This window comes from Pseudorasbora parva, chromosome 25 (assembly GCF_024679245.1).
Source record: "Pseudorasbora parva isolate DD20220531a chromosome 25, ASM2467924v1, whole genome shotgun sequence".
In the NCBI taxonomy this organism is placed as follows: domain Eukaryota; kingdom Metazoa; phylum Chordata; class Actinopteri; order Cypriniformes; family Gobionidae; genus Pseudorasbora; species Pseudorasbora parva.
The window spans coordinates 19,622,541-19,643,045 of NC_090196.1; the positions used below are offsets into that span (position 1 = coordinate 19,622,541).

Genomic DNA, 20,505 nt, shown 5'->3' on the forward strand with positions numbered 1-20,505 from the left:
CTGTTCACAGTTGGAAAGATTGAATTTTCTAAATATAGTTTCTCTTGAATATAGTAATAAAAACCTACATTACTGTTCAAAGGTTTGGGGTCACTATGATTTTGGTCAAATTAAATTTCCTTTTTATTCAGTAAAGATGCATTAAATTGATTAAGTGACAGTATAGATCTTTATAATGTTACAAAATATTTATATTTCAAATAAAGGCCTTTTTTTATTTCTATTCATCAAAGACACATTTTTATAACAGTTTCCACAAAAACATATTAAGCATCACAACTGTTCAACATTTATAATAATAAGAAATGTTTCTTGGAACATGAATGAATGAATGAATGAATGAATGAATGAATGAAGACTGGAGTAATCACAGGAATATATTACACTTTAATACATAAAGAAACTGTTATTTTAAATTGTAATAATATATTTTACAATATTACAGTTTTTTAATCAAATAAATGCAGCCTTGGCATAAGAGACTTTCAAAAACCTTAAAATATTGACCCCAAACTATTAAACAGCAATGTAAATTTAATGTATGACAACAAATAATGTTCTGCACTTTTTTTCAGGGAGCATAATTTCCTATTTGATTGACATGCATTCTGGCATTATATGAAGTTTTTTTTAAAGTTTAATGATGAAATGGAAATGCTCTTATTAATCATATAACATTAAAATAAGTTATGTCTTGGTAAAAAAAAAAAAAACCTCATAACAGCATTGAATAAAAAAATATGTGCACTTTCTTTGAAGTAAATTTTATATTGGTTTTAATTTTACTGTTTAGCCCTAATATATATATATAATGTTTAGCCCTTATATATATATATATATATATATATATATATATATATATATATATATATATATATATATATATATATATATATATATATATATATATATATATATATATAGTTATTGGGCTACTTTTCATATGCTGCTTCATTTATGTCTTATATTTCCATTTTCCAATTTATTGTACAAGTTGTAAGATGTTACTATTTTTGATATATTATATATTATAAAAGTATTTTTCAACCCAAGAACTCTGTATTTTGCCAGTATAAAAGCAATCCATGCAAATAAGGCTTAAAGCACAACATGCACTCCTGCTGGGGCATTGTGCCGTTGCCACACCCTTTACCCAGGTGGCCGCCTGAGATTCAGTGACACATCCGCGATAAAAGAGGCTTTAATATGCTTAACAGCAGAATCATTTGGCACTGCCAAATCACAGGACTAGGATTACCAGAAGAAACTAGGGCACTCGCTTCTTGTGTAGATGCAGCCGGGAATGTCAAAGTCCAAAGAACTATTGGGCAGCTTGTGTTAGTGCTGTTTTAAAGGGATAGTTCACCCAAAAATGAAAATTATCCCATGATTTACTCATCCTCCAGCCATCCTAAGTATATATGAAATTCTTCTTTCAGACGAATGTAATCTGAATTATATAAAAAATATGTCCTGGCTCTTCCAAGCTTTATAATGGCAGTGAATGCCAGTCCAAAATTTGAAGACCAAAAAAGTGTATCCGTCCATTATAAAAGTAATCCTCACGGCTCTTATAAAGCTTGGAAGAGCAAGTATATTTTTTAATATAACTGATTATTCGTCTGTAAGAAGAATGTCATAAAAACCTAGGATGGCTTGAGGGTGAATAAATTATGGGGTTATTTTCATTTTTGGGTGAACTATCCCTTTAACGCATTATGGAGTGTATAAAGCACTTCCATCATTGTACAATGGCTGCAAGAATGATATGGTGATTATAATAATTTCTGATTATTTCCTCCCATCATACTTCTTTCAACTAGGCGTAGACTAAGACTAGATTGATGACACATGTATGGGATTATTACTATAACCCCGCTTAAAAGTAGCATTAATTCTCTCCATGCTGAAAAGCTAGGTAGATAAAGACATTTTATGAATGAATGTTCATGTCAATTTTGAAATAAAAAGAAACGTCATAATATTGCTGACCTCTGTGTCATGTGTACATGAAATGGGAATTAAATGGCTTGTTCCACTGGGACAAACAGATTTAGCATTGCTATTACTGTGCACCACAGCAAGACGTGCCGTTCACAAGGTTATTTGCTCCCAAAGGCACACGGGATGGTGGCATGAGTGACTGTTTTAGATGCTCGGATGAGGCGATTCTGTTCCCAAACTTCCAGAGGCCTCAATCTCTTGGGTGACCATATCTAGAGCAAAATATCTAGAGCAGTGCGGATTCTTCGTCTGTCTTCTATCATAGCACTATTTGAGCTTATTTTAACGGAGTGCTCTCATTTTTAGAGTTCATGAGCGGATATTTATATCAAGCGGGTCAGGTGAGGTAGGACTGGATCTCTACACTGAGACCTTCTTAAAAAATGACTGTTTTATGATGCTAATGCAATGAAGATGTTTCTGCAGTCGATCCCAAGTCATTCATTAATAATCAGCAGTTGTGAAGACGCTTGTTCTTCAACAGATACACTGGATACCTTAACTTAGCCTTGGACTTAATACTAAATTCTTTCCCATTCTTTAGCGACTGTGGAAAAGTGCCAAAGGGAGTAGTGGAAACTGGAAGCTGGCTGAACACACTGCTCTGCAAAACCATCTGTTTATTCAAAAATGGCAAAGGAGTTTTGTGGATTTTAGGCCCATTTGAGATCATCAATATGCTAATGTCCTCCTAAAAGTTAAAAAAAAACTTAAATTCAACAAAAAAAGTTTTAAAAACAAAATTCAGTTTTAGCCGATAGACACGTTTAAAGGAAACAATGTATGTATTTACATTTGATAATTTAGTAGACGCTTTTATCCAAGAGAGCAATAGAAGCAACAATAGGGCAACACTATACAAGTGCTGTGACTAGTATAGTATAGAAATATATATAGTATAGTTATAAAAAAAATTAAAAAAAATAGATCTATAGTAAGTGTTAGTATTAATGGGTCAAGTGTTGACGAAAAAGGTCTTTAGCCGTTTCTTGAAAACGGAGCAGCTCTCACTGCAAAAAAGCCAATGGACCCATGTTGCTCTGGGAATTGTACCAATGGCGAGGCATTGCAGTGCTTGAGACTTTCATAACTCTCTTGTTTCTTTGTACTTTGTCACTCTGCTGAAGGCAGCAGGGTCGGAGCTACTAGTTTGGCGTTTCCGTGGCAGCCTGTATTATTTGCATTAAGTTTGTCCTGGTGAGATCTGCCTCAACAGCCTTCACATATGTTGTACTTTCCTTTCTGTACTTCCATCTCACACCATCTGGCTCATAGAAGCAATGTTGGGCTAAGGCCAGCTTGGTCCAAACCCCAGTAGTGCTGCGTTCAGCAGCTCTTTGATTATCCCACTAATTCCTCCATACACCCTGCTCTTATAACACTCTTTACGCAACTGAAAACACAGGATAAATGTGTTTGGACTGGACTCTTCAGACGATGTAAAGACTTATGTTGCTTTTGTGATTTCTCCCTATTAGCTTTACATAGATATCCTCTTATCGCAATATACACTTAAAGCCCTAAACCCCTTAATTCTGACTGTAATCCAAACATCCATGATGTCTCTTTAAGAGGACTCTTGGAGGACTGTCCTTCAAATGCATTGCACTAAGGTTATCTTTTAGCTGTGGACATGCTATCCTGTACATCTTGGAGTCCTTTGCTAAATGAATGAGGATTGTTTTGAGTGATAGCTATGCCTTTCAGGGACTTTCATTTTGTTTACTATTAATCAATCATATGGCTGCTATCATTGACTTCAAATCAATCAAACATATCAATGCAGTGTTGTTGTGGGACATGCTTTGGAGGATTAGACTCTGGCTGCTGTGTTAGGTATTACAGTTACAAATTAGCATTTATCGCTTTGCCAAAAAAGTTTTTTTTCAGAATACTGGCATACAGTTTTAGTAACAAGCAACCCAAATTGGTTTGTCCTAATGTTTGATTCAATCTAGTGAATTGGTTCATCCTAAAGTGTGATTAATTAAGAATCAGTTCATTCAGACAGTAAATGAACAATGAGTCAGTAAATGAGTCAAAAAAGAGATTAATCGATTTAAGTTCCACACGTACTGATAGTCACAGCGTTTTTGATTTATATACCTAAGGAATATTCTTATTTTATTTGTTATATTTATTGTAAATTAATAAGATCAAATTTGATCTCACCCTATTTGGGATCATTAATTTATTCATTCAAATCTTGCTTTTGTACCAGAAAAGTGCAGCTTTGATAAAATTATAAAAAATGTATGGTAACACTTCAGCCTAGGGTCTAATTCTCACTATTAATTTGTTACTTACGAATATTTTTTGAATATTCATGCATATTACTAGGGTATTGGCTGTTTATTAGTACTTATAAAGCACATATAATGCTTTATTCTGCATGACCATATTCTACATTTCTAATCCTACCCTATACCTAAACTTAACAACTACCTTACTAACTATTAATAAGCAGTAATTAGGAGTTTATTGAGGTAAAAGATTTAGTTAATAGTTAATAGTGAGAATTGGACTAAAGTGTGACTACATTTATATTATTATATAGTTACTTTTTTTATCTCCTTAGGTTTCTTCAGTGTAGTTAATAGTTTTTAACTTAGCCAACTACTTTCACAAAAGAGTAGCCTGAATGTAGTTTAACTACGTCAAATGAAACACAGCTACTCCTTTTTAAAAGGCCAACAGAAAGCAGATGTATTTCTCTAAAGGGATGTAAAGTTGTTTGTTATGGTTAGTCTTTCTAATGCTTAAACCTCAGAGGTCTATTCCTGTCATTCTCTTTCTGTTTCATTGTTTCTTGCTTTACAGGATGACCTAGTGTACCTCTCCATGCTGCATCTGTTTTTAGATCATCAAAATCATTAAATTAGCAATAAGAAAAAACATGTATCTTTCTTCTAGGACAAAGGACTCTGCACCACAAAAGTGATGTTCTTGAGACCGTTGTATTAGTAAACCCATCAGAAGATACTGTTATCTCTGAGGTGAGTTATTTAGAGAAAATCTATGTTGGACAAGGTGTTGTATGTTTCTAATAAAGATTGATGATGTTAGACGTAATAATCTTGTTTAATCAAGTAATAGACTAATGTGTTTTAAATGCCCTCTATGTCTCTTAATACGTCCTAGATCCATTGTCTTATATCAGACCCAGCTGTGCATAAACTACTGGTCCTGAGTGGGCAAAGCTCGGACCAAGGTGACCTGGTTCTCCAAACTGGAGTGCTCAGTCATCAAACCTTCTCACGTGTGTTTGCTGATCCTGGAGTAAGTTTAGAGAATATAATTGTATTCAAATTGTTAAAAAACAATATTTCTTGACAATTTTTTGTTTTGTTTTCCTCATGTAGGTCAGTAATTTGCTGGTTAAATCCAGCTCCGGACAGCAGGGATCACTGACTGTGTCTTGCCGTGGTGAAGCAGGCTGGAGCTCACTAGGGCAACAGCAACGCATTAAGGAGTTGCTGAATTATAGGCTAAATCCAGAGCCTACACTCCCTAAGATGGAGGGGGTCACTGAGTTTACTGAATATATATCTGAGACTGTGGATGTACCATCCCCATTTGACCTTCTTGAGCCTCCAACCTCTGGAGGATTCCTAAAGCTCTCAAAGCCTTGTTGCTACATCTTTCCTGGTGGACGGGGGGATTCTGCGCTTTTTGCTGTCAATGGTTTTAACATTCTGATTGACGGTGGCTCTGACAGAAGGTCATGCTTTTGGAAGCTTGTTAGACATTTAGATCGTATTGATTCTATCCTTCTCACCCATATCGGTGCTGATAATCTTCCTGGGATCAATGGACTCCTTCAAAGGAAGGTTGCAGAGCAGGAGGAAGAACAGTCTCAAGGCTCAACCACCTACAGTGATTGGATGAAGAACCTGATATCGCCAGAGCTCGGAGTCGTCTTCTTTAATGTTCCTGAAAAGCTTCGCACATCAGAATCGAATTTGAAAGTTAAGCGAAGTATTGAGGAAGCCTCTCTTTCATTACAATACCTCAGCAAGCTGGGAATTAAGCCTGAGCCCCTTTTTCGAGTGGTTAGTAATACCGTTGAGCCCATTACTCTTTTTCACAAGATGGGTGTGGGCAGGTTAGACATGTTTGTCCTGAACCCTGTGAAGGACAGTAAGGAAATGCAGTTCCTCATGCAGAAGTGGGCAGGCAACAGTAAAGCCAAGACTGGGATAGTGCTTCCCAATGGAAAAGAGGGAGAAATATCTGTACCGTATTTGACATCTATTGCTGCTCTCGTCGTATGGCTTCCTGCCAACCCCTCAGAGAAAATCGTAAGGGTTTTATTCCCTGGAAATGCACCTCAGAACAAAATCCTTGAAGGGCTTGAAAAGTTGAAGCACCTTGATTTCTTACGGTATCCAGTAGCCACACAAAAAGACATAAATTCCGCCGTTTCACCTTCAGCTGTAAAACAAACAAAGCTAAAGCAAAGAACTGACAGCAAAGAAAGTCTCAAATCATCTCCCAAGACTCACGCACCAGTTAAGCCTTCTAAGAAAGAAGCCGACGAGCAGGAGGATCCATCCATAGTCGAAACAAAGAGCGACTCTGTCAAAGAGAACAAGATTGAGAAAAAAGAAGAAAAGAAGCACTCAAAGCCACTGAAACCGAAAACAGAAGTGTCAGAAAAGAAAAAGTTATTGAAGGAGAAATCACTGAAAAAACACCCCAAGGAAAGGGTGTCCAAAATGGATGAAAAGAAAGACAAAGAAAAGAGGGAAGTTAAGAAAGAAAAACGTGAAATTAAAAAAGATGATGCTGTGAAAAAAGATGAGAAAAAGTTTAAACCCAAGGACACTTCAAAACCTGAACTGAGGAAAATAACCAAACCTGATCTGAAACCTTTCACTCCAGAGGTCAGAAAGACTCTCCACAAGGCCAAAACCCAAGGTAAATCCAAAACAATAAAGAGCAAACCTACAACTGCCAAGGTAGAGAGTGCAGAGATTAAGGCAGAACCAATGGCTGAGCAGATCAAGCTTGAGAAACAGGAAAATGGGACAGGAGAAACCATCATTTCTCCATCTACTGAAGATTTAACAAAAGACTTTGATGAAATGAAACCCACTGAAACCACAGATGACTCTGAAGTCTGTAAAAGTGCCCTTACTGTCTCTAGATTACCAGCTGAAAGAGACAATGAAACTTCAAATGCTGCAGAGGAACGAGAACAAGATCATGTTACAGAAACCGATATTGTGGAACAGAAAACTACAGAGAAAGAAGTAGCGCTATCAGCTGAAATCGTAGAAGCGCCATCAGCGGAAGTGAAAGAACAACAGGATGAGCCCCAATTATCAGAATTAGAGAAATTTGAGGATGAGGGTACTGCAATTGAAGATGAAGATGATGAGGAGGTTGAGATAAAACCTGTTAAGAAAACAGAGGTGGAGGAGGAAGACATGGGAATAGGAGATGAAGAGGATGAAGGGGGAGCAAAGGAAAACACAGATTTGGAGGGTGTGGACAGAAAGCATGAAGTTGAGGAAATGGAGAAGCAAAAACAAGCAGAGGAAAGAAAGATTGAATTAGAAGAGCAGCACTATGAAGAAGAGGATGTGATTGAAAAAGCTGAGTTAGAGGAGGCAGAGGATTTGGATGCTATTGCAGATGAAGAAATAAAAGATCTCTCTGCTGAGAAAATGAAGGAAGAAGAGGATGCATACTTGTCAAATGTTGGAGGTGTCACAGCTGGCATTACCTCTACAGCTCAAGGAGCTGCTGCAGCAGAAAACTTATCATATATCCAGGATGAAACCATACCAGGTTATTCTGAGACTGAGCAGACCATCTCAGATGAGGAGATCCATGAAGAAGCAGAGGACAGGATACCACACCTTCAGTATGAAGTTGGTAGCTATGATGTCTCTGTCCCAGACCAACCAGGCTCCTTTGATGCCATCCCTGGAATGAGAGAAATGCAAGCAGCTGCAATGGGCAATGGAACAGGCAAAGTATTAATGGGTGCACAGGAGCCAGCTATTTCAATCTACACCAGCATACTCGCAGCTCCATTAGCTGAAGAGGAACATGTTTCTTCAGCAACATCCATAACAGAGTATGACAAAATGTCTTCTTTACCTACTTCCATTGCAGAAGATCAGTCAGTGGCATCAGTCACAGCACCTCAGACTGAAGATACTGGAAAAAGCTCTCTAGTCTTAGACACCGTTCAACCGGTTACTCAGACTGAGGCCTCTCAAGGAAAAGATTACCTACATTCTGCTGGAACCATATCACCAACATCCTCCTTAGAGGAAGACAAGTACATCAAATCATCTCCCTCTGAGGAATCTCCTCCACTTCCATTAGATGGCAAAACCGAGGGAATTGAGATGACTGCCCATTACGACGATGAAGAGGAAGATGAATATGAAGATCAAACACCAAATGTTGACATTTCACTTGGAAAGTTACAAGAAGGATATGCTTCACCTGATAAACTTGAACACAAGGAGAAAGAAATGGACAAACCCAATAGTCTTGTGCCTTTAGTCCCTGATTCTTCATCTGATGAAAAATTCTCACCTCCTGAGATGGAGAAGGAATCAGTATCACCTCCTAGGGAGGATTCATCTTTCGAAGTACAAACAACACTCTCTTCCCCATCGCACAGTGTTTCTAAGCTTCCTGTTTTTGAAGCTAGTGTTTTTCCAGAGGTGGAAGACCGGTGCATTAGCCCTGATGATAGCACTGTGAAAATGGCTTCTCCTACACATTCTGGACCACCTAGTGCATCTCACTCTCCCTTAAGAATGTCACCTGTGGAAAGGAAAGATAAAATGCTACTTAAAGAGACCCATCAAGAACCAGAAGTGCCACTTAGCCCCAGTGAAATTACATTCGAAAAGGAGAGAAAACCTGAAATTTTAGATGAGAAGGAAATACCTCAAGCAGAGGAGGAAGAGAATAAGATAATCCAGGAAGCAACCTCTGCACCAACTCCACTTGTTGATGACTTCTTAGCTAAAAAAGAAAGTATATCAATTCTACCATCAAAAGAAATTAGTGATACAAAGGTAATGCCTGATCCAAGTGTTGAAAAGAAGGGCAAAGTTGAAGAGGACTTAAAAGAGAGCGGTAAGGCTGTAATTCTTGAGGATAAAGATAGCACGCTATCTGATGATCATGACGTTGAAGAAACTTGTGATTTAAAATCATCTACAGACAAAGAAGAGAAAAAAGAGAAAGAAAAGGATAGTGAGAGAGATGGTGAAGAGAAGCAAAAAGAGAAAGACCAATTATTAAAGTATGCAGAGGTTACAGATAAAGGTGATGTAATATCAGAACCTCAAAAAGAAGCATTGCATAAAGAGGATTTTGATAAGAAAAATGCAAATGAAGTAGTGTTTCAAGATAAGAGTTATCCAACAGTTCTGGAAAGGTCGGAGATAGAGAAACAGGAGAAAGAAGAAATTCAGTCAGAGAAAGACAAAATGTCTCCTAAATTGGTACAGGAATCCAAAGAAAAAGATCTGACTGATGCATCTTGTCAGTTTTTAGAAAGCCCAGACATCAAAGCAGAAACATCTCGTATGGAGACAACTAAACCTGAAAAGACCTCTGAGCAGAAATCTGAGTTAACTGATATTTTACCTGAACATGTGGCTTCAGAGGAAACTGATTCATCCATCTGTATAGCCCTGTTTAAGGATGACACAGATGGCCTCAAATCTCAAATACAACTGTTAAGTGAAAAAACAGATGAAGAAAAGACGGAATGTAAAAGTGAGGCTGGGCTGATATATGAGAAAAATATTTCAGCTGCCAAAGAACATGAAGACTCTAAGGATAAAAATATAGAGGAAATAAAATCTGTGTCACAGGAGCAAATTTCCCTCTCAGAACCAGATGTTCAATCTATAGAGATGCATGCAGAGGTGTCCATTATAGAGAAGGATATGTCTGCTAAGGATGAACAATTTAAAGGGAAGTCAGTGCAAGAGATGGAACCTCAGATATTAGGGGCAACTCTATCTGAGACTGAAATGACCAGTAAACAAGATAAAGACTTGAAGGAGAAGCTATTGGAAGAAACTCAAACCACACAACATTTAGAAAAAGCAGATGTATCATCCAAAGAAGAGCCTCAAATTTCACATTCTGTCATTTCACAGGTCACAGATGATATGCACCAAACTAGCCAAGATATGGAAAAAACTGTAGAAGACACTAAAGCCAAAACACAAATATCCATTTCAGACAAAGTGGATTCCTCACTAATATTAGACCAACATTCTAAAGATGAACCAGCAGAATTGATCCAAGGTCAAGTCTCACTGTCTGATTCTGAGAAATTAGATTTGTCTGCTAAAGATGATCAGGATCGCAAAAACAAAGAGGTTTTGAAGCTTACTAGCAAATCGGATGAGGACTCTACAGAATGTCAGACTAATGAAAAAACAGATAAGCTTTATATCTCTAAATCTGATTTTGAAACTGAAGTGAAGAGAGAACCCCAAGCAATAAGAGAATCAGAGAAAGAAGTTTTGCAAGCTAAAGAGGATGAAATAAGCAAAGGCATATTTGTCAAATCTGAACAATCAGTTGAGTTTGAAGACATATCCTCAAAACCATATGAATCTAAAGATAAGCATGTGGAGCATACTCAACTTCAGATATCTACAGACCAATCCCAATCTGATAGTACAGACATGGCTGCTAAGAAGGACCAACCGTATGAAAAAAAACACACAGAAGAGACTGTACCTGAAGTACCTCAAACAAGTATGGCGACAGATACACCATCAGACACAAAACAGTCCATATCTGTGGGAGAAGAAAAGACAGAACAGATTACATCAGAATCAAAAGCTGTGGTTTCAAAATATGAACACGATACTGTAGACCTTCCCACTGTAGAAGATAAAACAATTGATTCAAAAGTTAGCAAAGAGTCTAAGGATCAATTAATGAAAGAAGATGCGTCACAATTGGTGTCCGATGAATTAGACACCAAAATGGACTTGGGAGCTAATCAGAAATCTCTGGATAAATCTTCAGAGCAAATGTTTGAGACCTCAGATCTGAGCTGTAAAGAAAAATTAGAATTGAAAGATGAATCTAAAGAAGATATCAAACAAGAAACGTCATTGCATGAAACGGATACCTTTCTATCATCAGACATTGGATTCAAATTAAATTTAGATTATAAAGAAAAATGCATTGAAGAAACCTCAACTGTAGACAAAACAAAAGACATCAAGTCAACCTTTGAAAGTACATTTCCAACCAAATTTTCAGATGAAGATGAAAGTACTGAGGAGGATGAAGGAGATGCTGTTTGTATGGGAGGTGCTGGTTCAAGACCATTATCAGTGGAACCTTGGAAGTCAGAGGAACCAAAGGCCAGCAGTTCTGCACAACCACCTGAGACAAGTATGAAAAAAGAGGAAATTGTGGCCCATTTAGAAGAGAAAGAGTTGACTAGAGATTTAAGTGCCACATCAACTGAACCAGATAAGGAGTGCAAGGTGGATACCACATTACTTACACCTACTGCAGATACAAGCAATACGATTTTAGAAACTCTAATTGAGAGCAAACCAATGAGTATCACACTGCCTAGCCTCGACAATCAAGGCAGTGTTGAGGATAGCCAACATCAAACATCGATCTCTGCAAAGGAAGCAGCAAAACTCGAGAAGGAGGCTGAAAGAGAAAGGGAAGGAGAACGAGAGGCTGTCTCTCCAGGGTTAGAGTCACATTCTGACAGTGCTGATGAGAAATGTGCTGAAAAGGCTGATAGTGAGAAAATTAAATCTGATGACAAGATGATGTATGAAGTGGAAAAAGAAAGCTATGAAGCTTCTAAATATGAGCCTTATGAAAAGCCCATTTCAAAAGACACTGAGAAAGAAAGAGAGGAAGAGGACCCAAGTCTGGATAGAGATTTAGATGACAATAGGAAAAGTCAGGTCTCTTTTCTTGGAGCTACTTGCTCAGTAGAGGAACAAAGTGATGATGAGCCAGTGTCTTTCAGCAAGGTTGATTATCAGACTTCAAGTATTCACAGCAGCCACAGTACCTATTTGGAGCAAGACAATAAGGAGCAATACCAAGAGGAAGAATTGGTTAGAGAAGAGAGAGCAGATCTTTTTGTCAACAATAGTTTTACATATGACAGCAGAGCCACTTCGGCAGTAGGTACAAGCTCGCTTGCCTCTAGTGATTTGCAAGACAAATCAGAGAAATTGGAGAGAGAAGAGAAGGAGAAGGAGAAAGAGGTCATACATTTTCCTCCTCAAGGAAAAGATGATGACCATCATGTTAAATTGTCAGATAAAGAGCCATGTACATCTGCTTCTTGCCTTTCAAAACCTGATACGCAAGAGAAAGACCATAAAACAGAAGAAACATTGGCAACGTCTCATTCAGAGGACTTGGACAAGACCAAAACCCACGTGACTGAAGCTTCCCCTCCACAAGGCCCTCTCACATCATCACAAGATCAAAGTCTTCAGAGTCTAACAACTTTATCAACATCTGCCTATAATGACTACACAATGGAGAGTCAAATCTCAAGTCAAGGAAACAAAGATAAAAACAAACTGGATTCAGCTGAAAGCAAAGATGACATGTTTTCTTCTGGTCGGTACTCACCACCTGAAAAGGACATGCTTCCTGCCAGAGTATCGGCTGAAGATCCCAGCACCGCCAGTCCTGGTTCTTCAGGGCAGTCTATGAAAGTTGATGACAATGTTCTTGCACTTGAGTGCACTGACAAAACAGATTCTCTTTCCAGCAAGACATTGATTGTGAGTGCAGAGTCCGAGGAATGCTTGGTCAGAAGCCAAAAAATATTTGCAGAAGAAGAGGATGATGACTATGAGGATGAGGAAGAGGAAGAGGAAAATGCAAGTGACTTGGATGTTGAAAAGGGTGCCAGAGAGATGTCTGAGAAAGAGTCCAAGGCAGCATTTGATACCACGACTTTATCTAAACCATTCGAAATAAAACAAGAAGACACCATTGGTTCCTTAGCTTTTGGAGCTACTGCAAAAGTTCTACAGACAGGTATGGTTGGTGATTCAAACACAGAAAAAATTTCTCCCACAACAGAGCCATCATCAGTAGAGCACCATGAAGTAATCAGCAAGGTGTGTGAACAGTCCAAGAAAGAAGATACTAGTTCAGTCCAATCTGACATACCCAAATCCAACGATGACAAACATGAACCACAGAAAACTTCTGATAAAAAGCCTGAAGTGTCTGAATCCCTAGCTGTTGCTCAAGCAGCCATGTCTGATACAACTTACTCATCATCTTCATCATTTAGTTACTCTTCTTCAACGTCTGCCTCATATTCAACTGGTCAACACTTTGGAGAAGGGCTAGAACCACCGATTAATATTCCTACTACTGTCCAACTAAGATCAGATGGAGACAGTATTTCATTTGAGTACTCATCCCTGAAAGAGGAAGAGTCGCCCATTATGGATTTACCGTGTTTAAAAAAAGATGAATACATGGAAGTCTCAGATCGAATGACACCTGCTACAACAACAGCTGAGTCAATATCCAGTCTTGCCAGGTTTTCTCCTCTCAGTCCCCTGGAGGAATCCAAATCGTTTCTTCAAGATCAAACATCATCGGCAGAGGAAAAATCAGAGGAGGATATGTCAAGCATTAAATCTGACAGGGATCTAGTGTCTGATCCTAAACATGTAGTAGAACCACATTCTTCAAAACTGCCAGAACCAGCAACTTCTGAGCATGCAGCTCACCCAGCTGAGGTGGCATCTTCCACATCCCTCAAGTTTGACATTGCACCTTTGGTGAAGGCTGACTCTGCAGACAAAGATTCACAAGAAAAATCTGATGATGAGCCTGAGGATAACAAAAGCAATTTTGAGGAAGGAACCTTGCCATGCAGAATTGAGTGTGAAAGTTCTTCAGCGACTGAAAAATTGAGTACAAAGTCATTATCAGAGCTACATACGGATGTAAAACCCTCAACCACAGCATTACATTCATTTGATGTGCACACCACAGATGCACCAACAGAAATGACAAGTTCTCAAAAGGTGCCGGTCACAGCTTGTGGGACTCCCAGTACTAGCACACTAAGTAAACAATGTATGAGCCAAGAAGGGGCAGAGAAGTCTGATGAAATTAAAGACTTGGCTGAGAAAGTGCAGGAGAGGGTTGACATTAAAGAAGCAAAAGTGAGCAAGATGGAATATGAAGAGAAGAGTAAGACAGATGAGAAAGACATACAACATAAAGCAATGGTGAAAGAACAGATACAACCTGAAAGGGAGGTTGAAGTGATGTCAGAAAAGATGGTAGAGATCCTAGATTGTGGCAAGTCAGAGCAAAAGAGTGAAAGTGAAGGAAAAACTGAAGAGTCAAAAGTAAAGAAAGAAGTAGAACAAACTGAAATGTTTGTAGAAAAGGAATGTAAGGAGGAAAATGGAGAGAATAAGGAGCAAACAGTAGAAAAGATGATGGAAAAAGACAGTAAAAAAGCAACTACAGTTGAGTCTAGCCAACATTGTACCCTTGCGTCCACAATGCAGCATGAAGATGATGTATGCCTAAAGGCTCCACCTGGCTATGGGGAAGACGTTTATGAAGGTAGAGAGGAGGAAGAGGGGGATGAAGAGGAGAAAGTGTATGATCCAAAAGAACGTCCACCAACTCCACCATCAGGAGCACAGGCTTGCCCCGAGGTCTCCAAGAAGTCAGATGAAGGATTCACTCGACCCTCTGATCTCAGTATGGAGGCCACATCCTCCCATTCACCTTCGCTTTTTAAACACCGTAAAGGAGATATCTCGCCTTCCTTTATTAATCCAAGCCCACATGAGCTATCAAGTGAGGAGGGAGAGGAAGATGCCAGAAGCGATCATTCAAGAGATGACGAGCGTGAGCAGCACTCTGTCAAAAGGAGATCCCACAAGCAGCAGCATTGTCATCCCCACAGTCACCATGAGGAGGGCAAGGAGGGATCGCACAGCATCCCAAGCAGTACACCGGCAGGGCAAGGCATTATGCTAGCAGGGGAGGAAACTCCTCCTACATCTTTGAGTGAGTCACTCCCATCTCAGTCTGACTCAGATGTTCCTCCAGAGACTGAAGAATGTCCATCAATTACAGCGGAAGGTAATCTCGACTCTGATGAAGATGCAGAACATCTACCAGTGGACAAAATGTCTGCAGCTGGCGGTAGCGGAGGAAGCCATCATTCCTCCTCCCCGAGGAGTCACGATCCCCCTCCCATCCCAGTGAAAGACCCTCTTCCTCACTCACCACACCCTGATGTGTGCATGGTGGACCCAGAGGCCCTGCTTAATGGCCAGACCCACACAGAGAGACCAGTGAAGAAAGACATTAAAACAAGAGGTTTAAGGAAGACAATAGGAAAATCTGCATCGCCATCACGTAAAGGAGATGCAAAAGGCAGGCGATCTACTACCCCTGTGAAGCAGACATCCAAAGACTCTTCACCTCATGCTCTTAAAAGAAAAGATTCAGAGAAGGCTTTTCGTTTGGCCAAAATGTCTGAGACACAGGGATCCAGGGGAGACATCTACAACCCAGGAAGAGGATTGGTCAATGGCACTAAGAGTAATGCAGGTACAAAACCAGGATGTATTAGATTACCATATAGTAGAGATTTTATTCTTTTATAAATGTAATATTTAGTTAGCATCAGGATAAGTCAGACAATTCTCTCTACAGCATAGCAATGGTTCTGCACTAGACCACACATAGGGTTATATCCAATGTTATATTCTTTTAGGCTCTAACCTGAAATCCAGCGCTGGGACTCCACCTGGATCACCCATCTATGTTGACCTAGCTTACATTCCCAATCACTGCAGTGCTAAAAATGTTGATCAAGAGTTCTTCAAGCGAGTGCGAGCAGCATACTACGTTGTCAGTGGAAATGATCCAGGCAGTGGCGAACCTAGCCGTGCCGTTCTAGACGCGCTCCTAGAAGGGAAGGCACAATGGGGCACTAATCTCCAGGTACCATTTGTTTGTGTGTCTGTTGTTTCTGTGTCTAGTAATACTCTAAAACAGAGGTTTTAAAACTGAGATCGGGGGGCACAAGGGGCTTTTAGGAAAAACTTTTTTCTAAACTGTTCAAAAAAAAATTCTCCATTTAATAAAAAAAATATTGATTTTATAGTACAGTAAGAAAAAATTTAATTTATTTTTGTGAAGAAAATTGTTTTAGCTTTAGCTTAATATAAAAAAATTAAGCCAGTTATTTAACTTATTTTGTCTCACACAGTAGAAATGGGAAATTACATTCATATTGCATTTATATTTTAGGACAGGAGGTCTCAAAATGTTTGAAACCCCTGTCCTACGGTCTAACTTGCAAACAGAACGCCATCTTTTATAGTTAATCTGACAATGACAATCTTCTTCTCATTTAGGTCACTTTAATCCCTACACATGACACAGAGGTAACTCGGGATTGGTATCAGCAGACCCATGAGAAACAGCAGGACCTGAATATAATGGTCTTGGCCAGCAGCAGCACAGTGGTCATGCAAGATGAATCTTTCCCCGCCTGCAAAATAGAATTTTGAATTGTTTTTCTTTCTAAAGCTTGCCATTCATTCCACATTCATTTCTAATCTTTTAGGTTTAGATGAGTTACTACACCCACAGCCTTCCATCCGCTGATATCTATAGTTTATATTCTAATCCTCAAAAATGCAACAAAATCCTAGTGCTGTCAAAGGACTTTATTGTAAGCTTTGGTCCTGAAGCTATTGTACATTTTTTGATTGCTTCTGCGAGGCTTTGGCAGAAAACTGAATGTTCACTAGCTAGCTGCTATGAAATAGTAATATAATGTTCAACGTAGGCTGAAGTTGCATCGCAAATTGAGTTTACTTACATTCTTTATCATAACTTGAAGAGACCAAGATTTTCTCCTGCCTATAATTCGAATTCGAAGCACAAAAAAGGCCCTCTGTAAATTGGTTAATGCATCATCTGATTCATGTTCGCATCCTTTATCATCAATCTTAGCACATGTACCACATATAGACACAGTTGCCTGGGAAAAAACACTAAACATAAGGTCACATGGCCTTAGAGCAAATAACTTCAAGAAGAGACTCAAAACAGTTGTCTTGTGAGCCACTATTACAATGAGGCTAGACACAGTCTCCCCATGAGATCACATACCAGCATATAGAGTGAAGAAAGAAATAACTGTACTCTAAATTGCTAATCCAAAGATGATTTGTGCCAAATCTCAGTTCTTTCAAATGGCAATTCAAAAAATAAATTAAAAAAATCAACCATAATCCAAAATATATGTCCTTTAGTTGACAAGAGATGGATCTGTCTTTATTCAAACATGCAATCTGATAGTGTGATAGTAGTAAAGAAGTAGATGGCATCTTCACAAACTACCAACTCACTGATATGACAGATTTTGGTTGAATAGGTTCTGATATGAAAATGTGACTGGTTATAAAAATAATAACAGTATTAATAGTAGTGTTTATTTGGTATTGCAATTACCTTCCTCAAGCATGATGCTCTTCAAACTAAACTTTGTAGGTATATTAATCTGGAGATCTAGGGGGATCTGTTGGGGACCACCTCGCTCTTCTAAAACTGACTAATAATGAGCAGCTTGCATCCCATCTGTCTATTTTTTGAGTAGACCACTATTTGAGTCAGATGGAAATTGTATTTTATTGACTATTACATGGGGATTTTGTTATGGTAATTTTATATAAAATCATCAAAATATAATTGAAATTTAAATGCGGCCACTTTAGGAATATGTTTTACATTTTCATGTTGAGGATTCAGACTTGTGATGTGCTGAATGTTTTGTTTGTCTAATGCTGATATACTTGACTAGATTTTTTTTCTTCCCAAGCTAAGATTCCCTGACCAACAAGCACTTTAGGTTTAACTGGTTTAAAAGGAAACTAGTGGTGAAAATGACTCTATTTATCAAAATGTAGCAGGAGAGACAGTTGTTATAGAGTGACTAATAATTAGAATAGATTACATGGTTGTGAGAGCAGACAGTGAGGGTTACCCTCATGTGCCTTTTGCGTGTTGTTTGAGGAAGAAAATGCTGAGTCATAGACATATTGTTTATTTATATATATATATATATATATATATATATATATATATATATATATATATATATATATATATATATATATATATATATATATATATATATATATATATATATATATAAACACAACTATACGTCTATTAATCTACATTTATTCTGGAAATAGAAATTCTTTATAGCCTTATTTCAAGTTTACGCTAACACAGTTAATACAGTTTTAATTGAATGACAAAATAGTGTTATAAAACGCAGCAGGTGTTAATAAATGATACCATTGTTACACCAAGTATGATTGCACTTTTTTAAAATTAAGTCAGTTTGGTAGATAGGCATCTTGTAAATAAAGAAGTAATTTATTTTGAAATAGAAAATATACAAATTTTGATTTAAATCAAATTAAAATTTGAATTTAAAATGATTAAAATATCTGATTGTCAGATACATTCGTTTTTTTGTCTGACAAAGTAGACAGGAACTACTTGAGCTATCATTACCGTTGGGCCGAACGGTTCTAAGAACAGTTAGGAACAGTTCCAGCTATATTTTCACTTGACTTTGGTTCGGCATGGCACGGCACGATTACAAACCATTCTCGGCCTGGAATTCTCAGCTAGGTTGGTGCTGCTGGTAGAATGTGTGTAGTGATGTCGCAACTTGGGATTGGCCACTTATCAGTTGCCTGGCTGTCAGTTTCACTGTTTCTGGCCAAGCCAAACCCGCAATTTGAGTGAAGGTAATGCAACTTAATAATAAAATTAAGAGAAATATCCATAACCCGGACACTATTTACCTCTCATAGCATCTGTAAACCAATGCGTTCCCAAGGCACGCCTGACACATTTGCATTACATAAGAGTGGTGCAGGTATTACGTCACTTTGTAGGCCAACCGGCAGTTAGCGTCCCACTGGTTCCCTCGATAAAAACCCAATAGGATTTCCCCATAGGCTTTTGGACTATAGAAAAAAAACAAGCTCTGCGATCAACGAAAGTTTATGATACTTGCAAGTTTTTTCCATCAAGATAATTATCACAGATGAACACAACTTTTATTCATTTTGAAGCCTAAATGCAGTCGCCAGAAGTAAAAAGCTAAAGCTAGGCTATAAACGGACTGCACCGCGGTCGCTCGACTTCAACGTCACCATTACTAAGCTTCCAAAACTCTTTTAGTTTTACTCAAAATCTTTCCACAGAACGTTTGAGATGTGCTAGTTTACAAGAGCACAATCAGGCATAATAAGTTTGTAAAAGCGGAGCGAGTTTGCCTGTTCGGCGTGATGACGTTTAATGTCCCTGACAGCCTCTGTAGTCTCATTTAGTGTCTGCTGAGAACGTGTCAAATGATGTCTCCTCTGAATTTGCCTCACCGGCACGTCATCCTCAATAAACCAGTCTCCGGCACAATAACGCCGATCTTTCAAGTATTCATACTCGTCTCTTGCGTGATACCCAGAAATGTTGAATATTCCAATCTAATATGAATTCTAACCTGTAAGGTTGCCAGAGTAATAATCATACACTGTTTGTTAATAGGCCAGAGAAGAACTGCACCCTAACTGAGTCTGGTTTCTCCCAAGGATTATTTTTCTCCATCATGCCCTGATGGAGTTTTGGTTCCTTGCCACTGTCGCCTTTGGCTTGGCTTGCTCAGTTGGGGACACTAAAATTATGCTCCAAGTTATTCATCTAAATATATAAATAAAATTAATTAATTAAGTCTTATTTATTCTATAAAATATAATACAGATCTGCCAACATTGTCGCTATATGATAAATTAAAATAAGCTGATAACATCACTGTTTTCTCCAGAACGACTGTACGGCCAAATCAAATTGTGTTGCAATATTGTCCTGTTTAACACTGTAAAGCTGCTTTGAAACAATTGTCATTGTAAAAGCGCTTGATTGATTGATTTAGCCACTTGTTAGCAACTGCCGTTTTCAAGATGTGTAACAGCTTCAAAAAAATCAAAAGTGGGGTAATACGGATGTATGTTATGTCATTTTATGTCATAAAATGTGAAAGTATCTTGAGCTTGTGTTCATAGACCCTATTTCAACCATTTAACTAAAAACTAATTGACTTTGGGACAATGAAAAAATCCTAGCTCCCGTGTTTTGGCCTACAAAGTGATGTCATATCTGCACCCCTTTATTCTAAAAAGCGGCCATTATCAGCCCCACAATATCCATACCGGCTGGGAATGGAATGGCTAATCAACAAGAACGGTTTGGCCTGACGGTGGAAAAGGGGCTTAGACTACATTAAATTGTATGAAATGAAAACAGAGCTCAATAAATCAATTGCCGTTTTAATGGAGCTTATCTCTTTTAATGATGGCAAAATATGAATTCAACCTAACCTGAAATTACACAATTTACAAAAAAGGC

The 20,505-nt window shown here is 38.2% G+C and overlaps 1 protein-coding gene across 2 annotated transcripts in view; it reads left to right on the forward strand.

Annotated features, from left to right (window-relative positions):
• The window catches only part of map1ab (microtubule-associated protein 1Ab), a 42,164-nt gene extending 24,166 nt beyond the window's left edge, over window positions 1-17,998 (forward strand). For both annotated transcript variants that reach the window (XM_067436957.1, XM_067436958.1), the window contains 5 exons: window positions 4,918-5,000; window positions 5,146-5,283; window positions 5,367-15,615; window positions 15,782-16,011; window positions 16,428-17,998. In XM_067436957.1, the coding sequence (XP_067293058.1) occupies window positions 4,918-5,000; window positions 5,146-5,283; window positions 5,367-15,615; window positions 15,782-16,011; window positions 16,428-16,583 (10,856 nt within the window). In that variant the 3' untranslated portion in view covers window positions 16,584-17,998. The remainder of the gene's footprint in view (window positions 1-4,917; window positions 5,001-5,145; window positions 5,284-5,366; window positions 15,616-15,781; window positions 16,012-16,427) is intronic.
• Window positions 17,999-20,505: the final 2,507 nt, after the last annotated feature.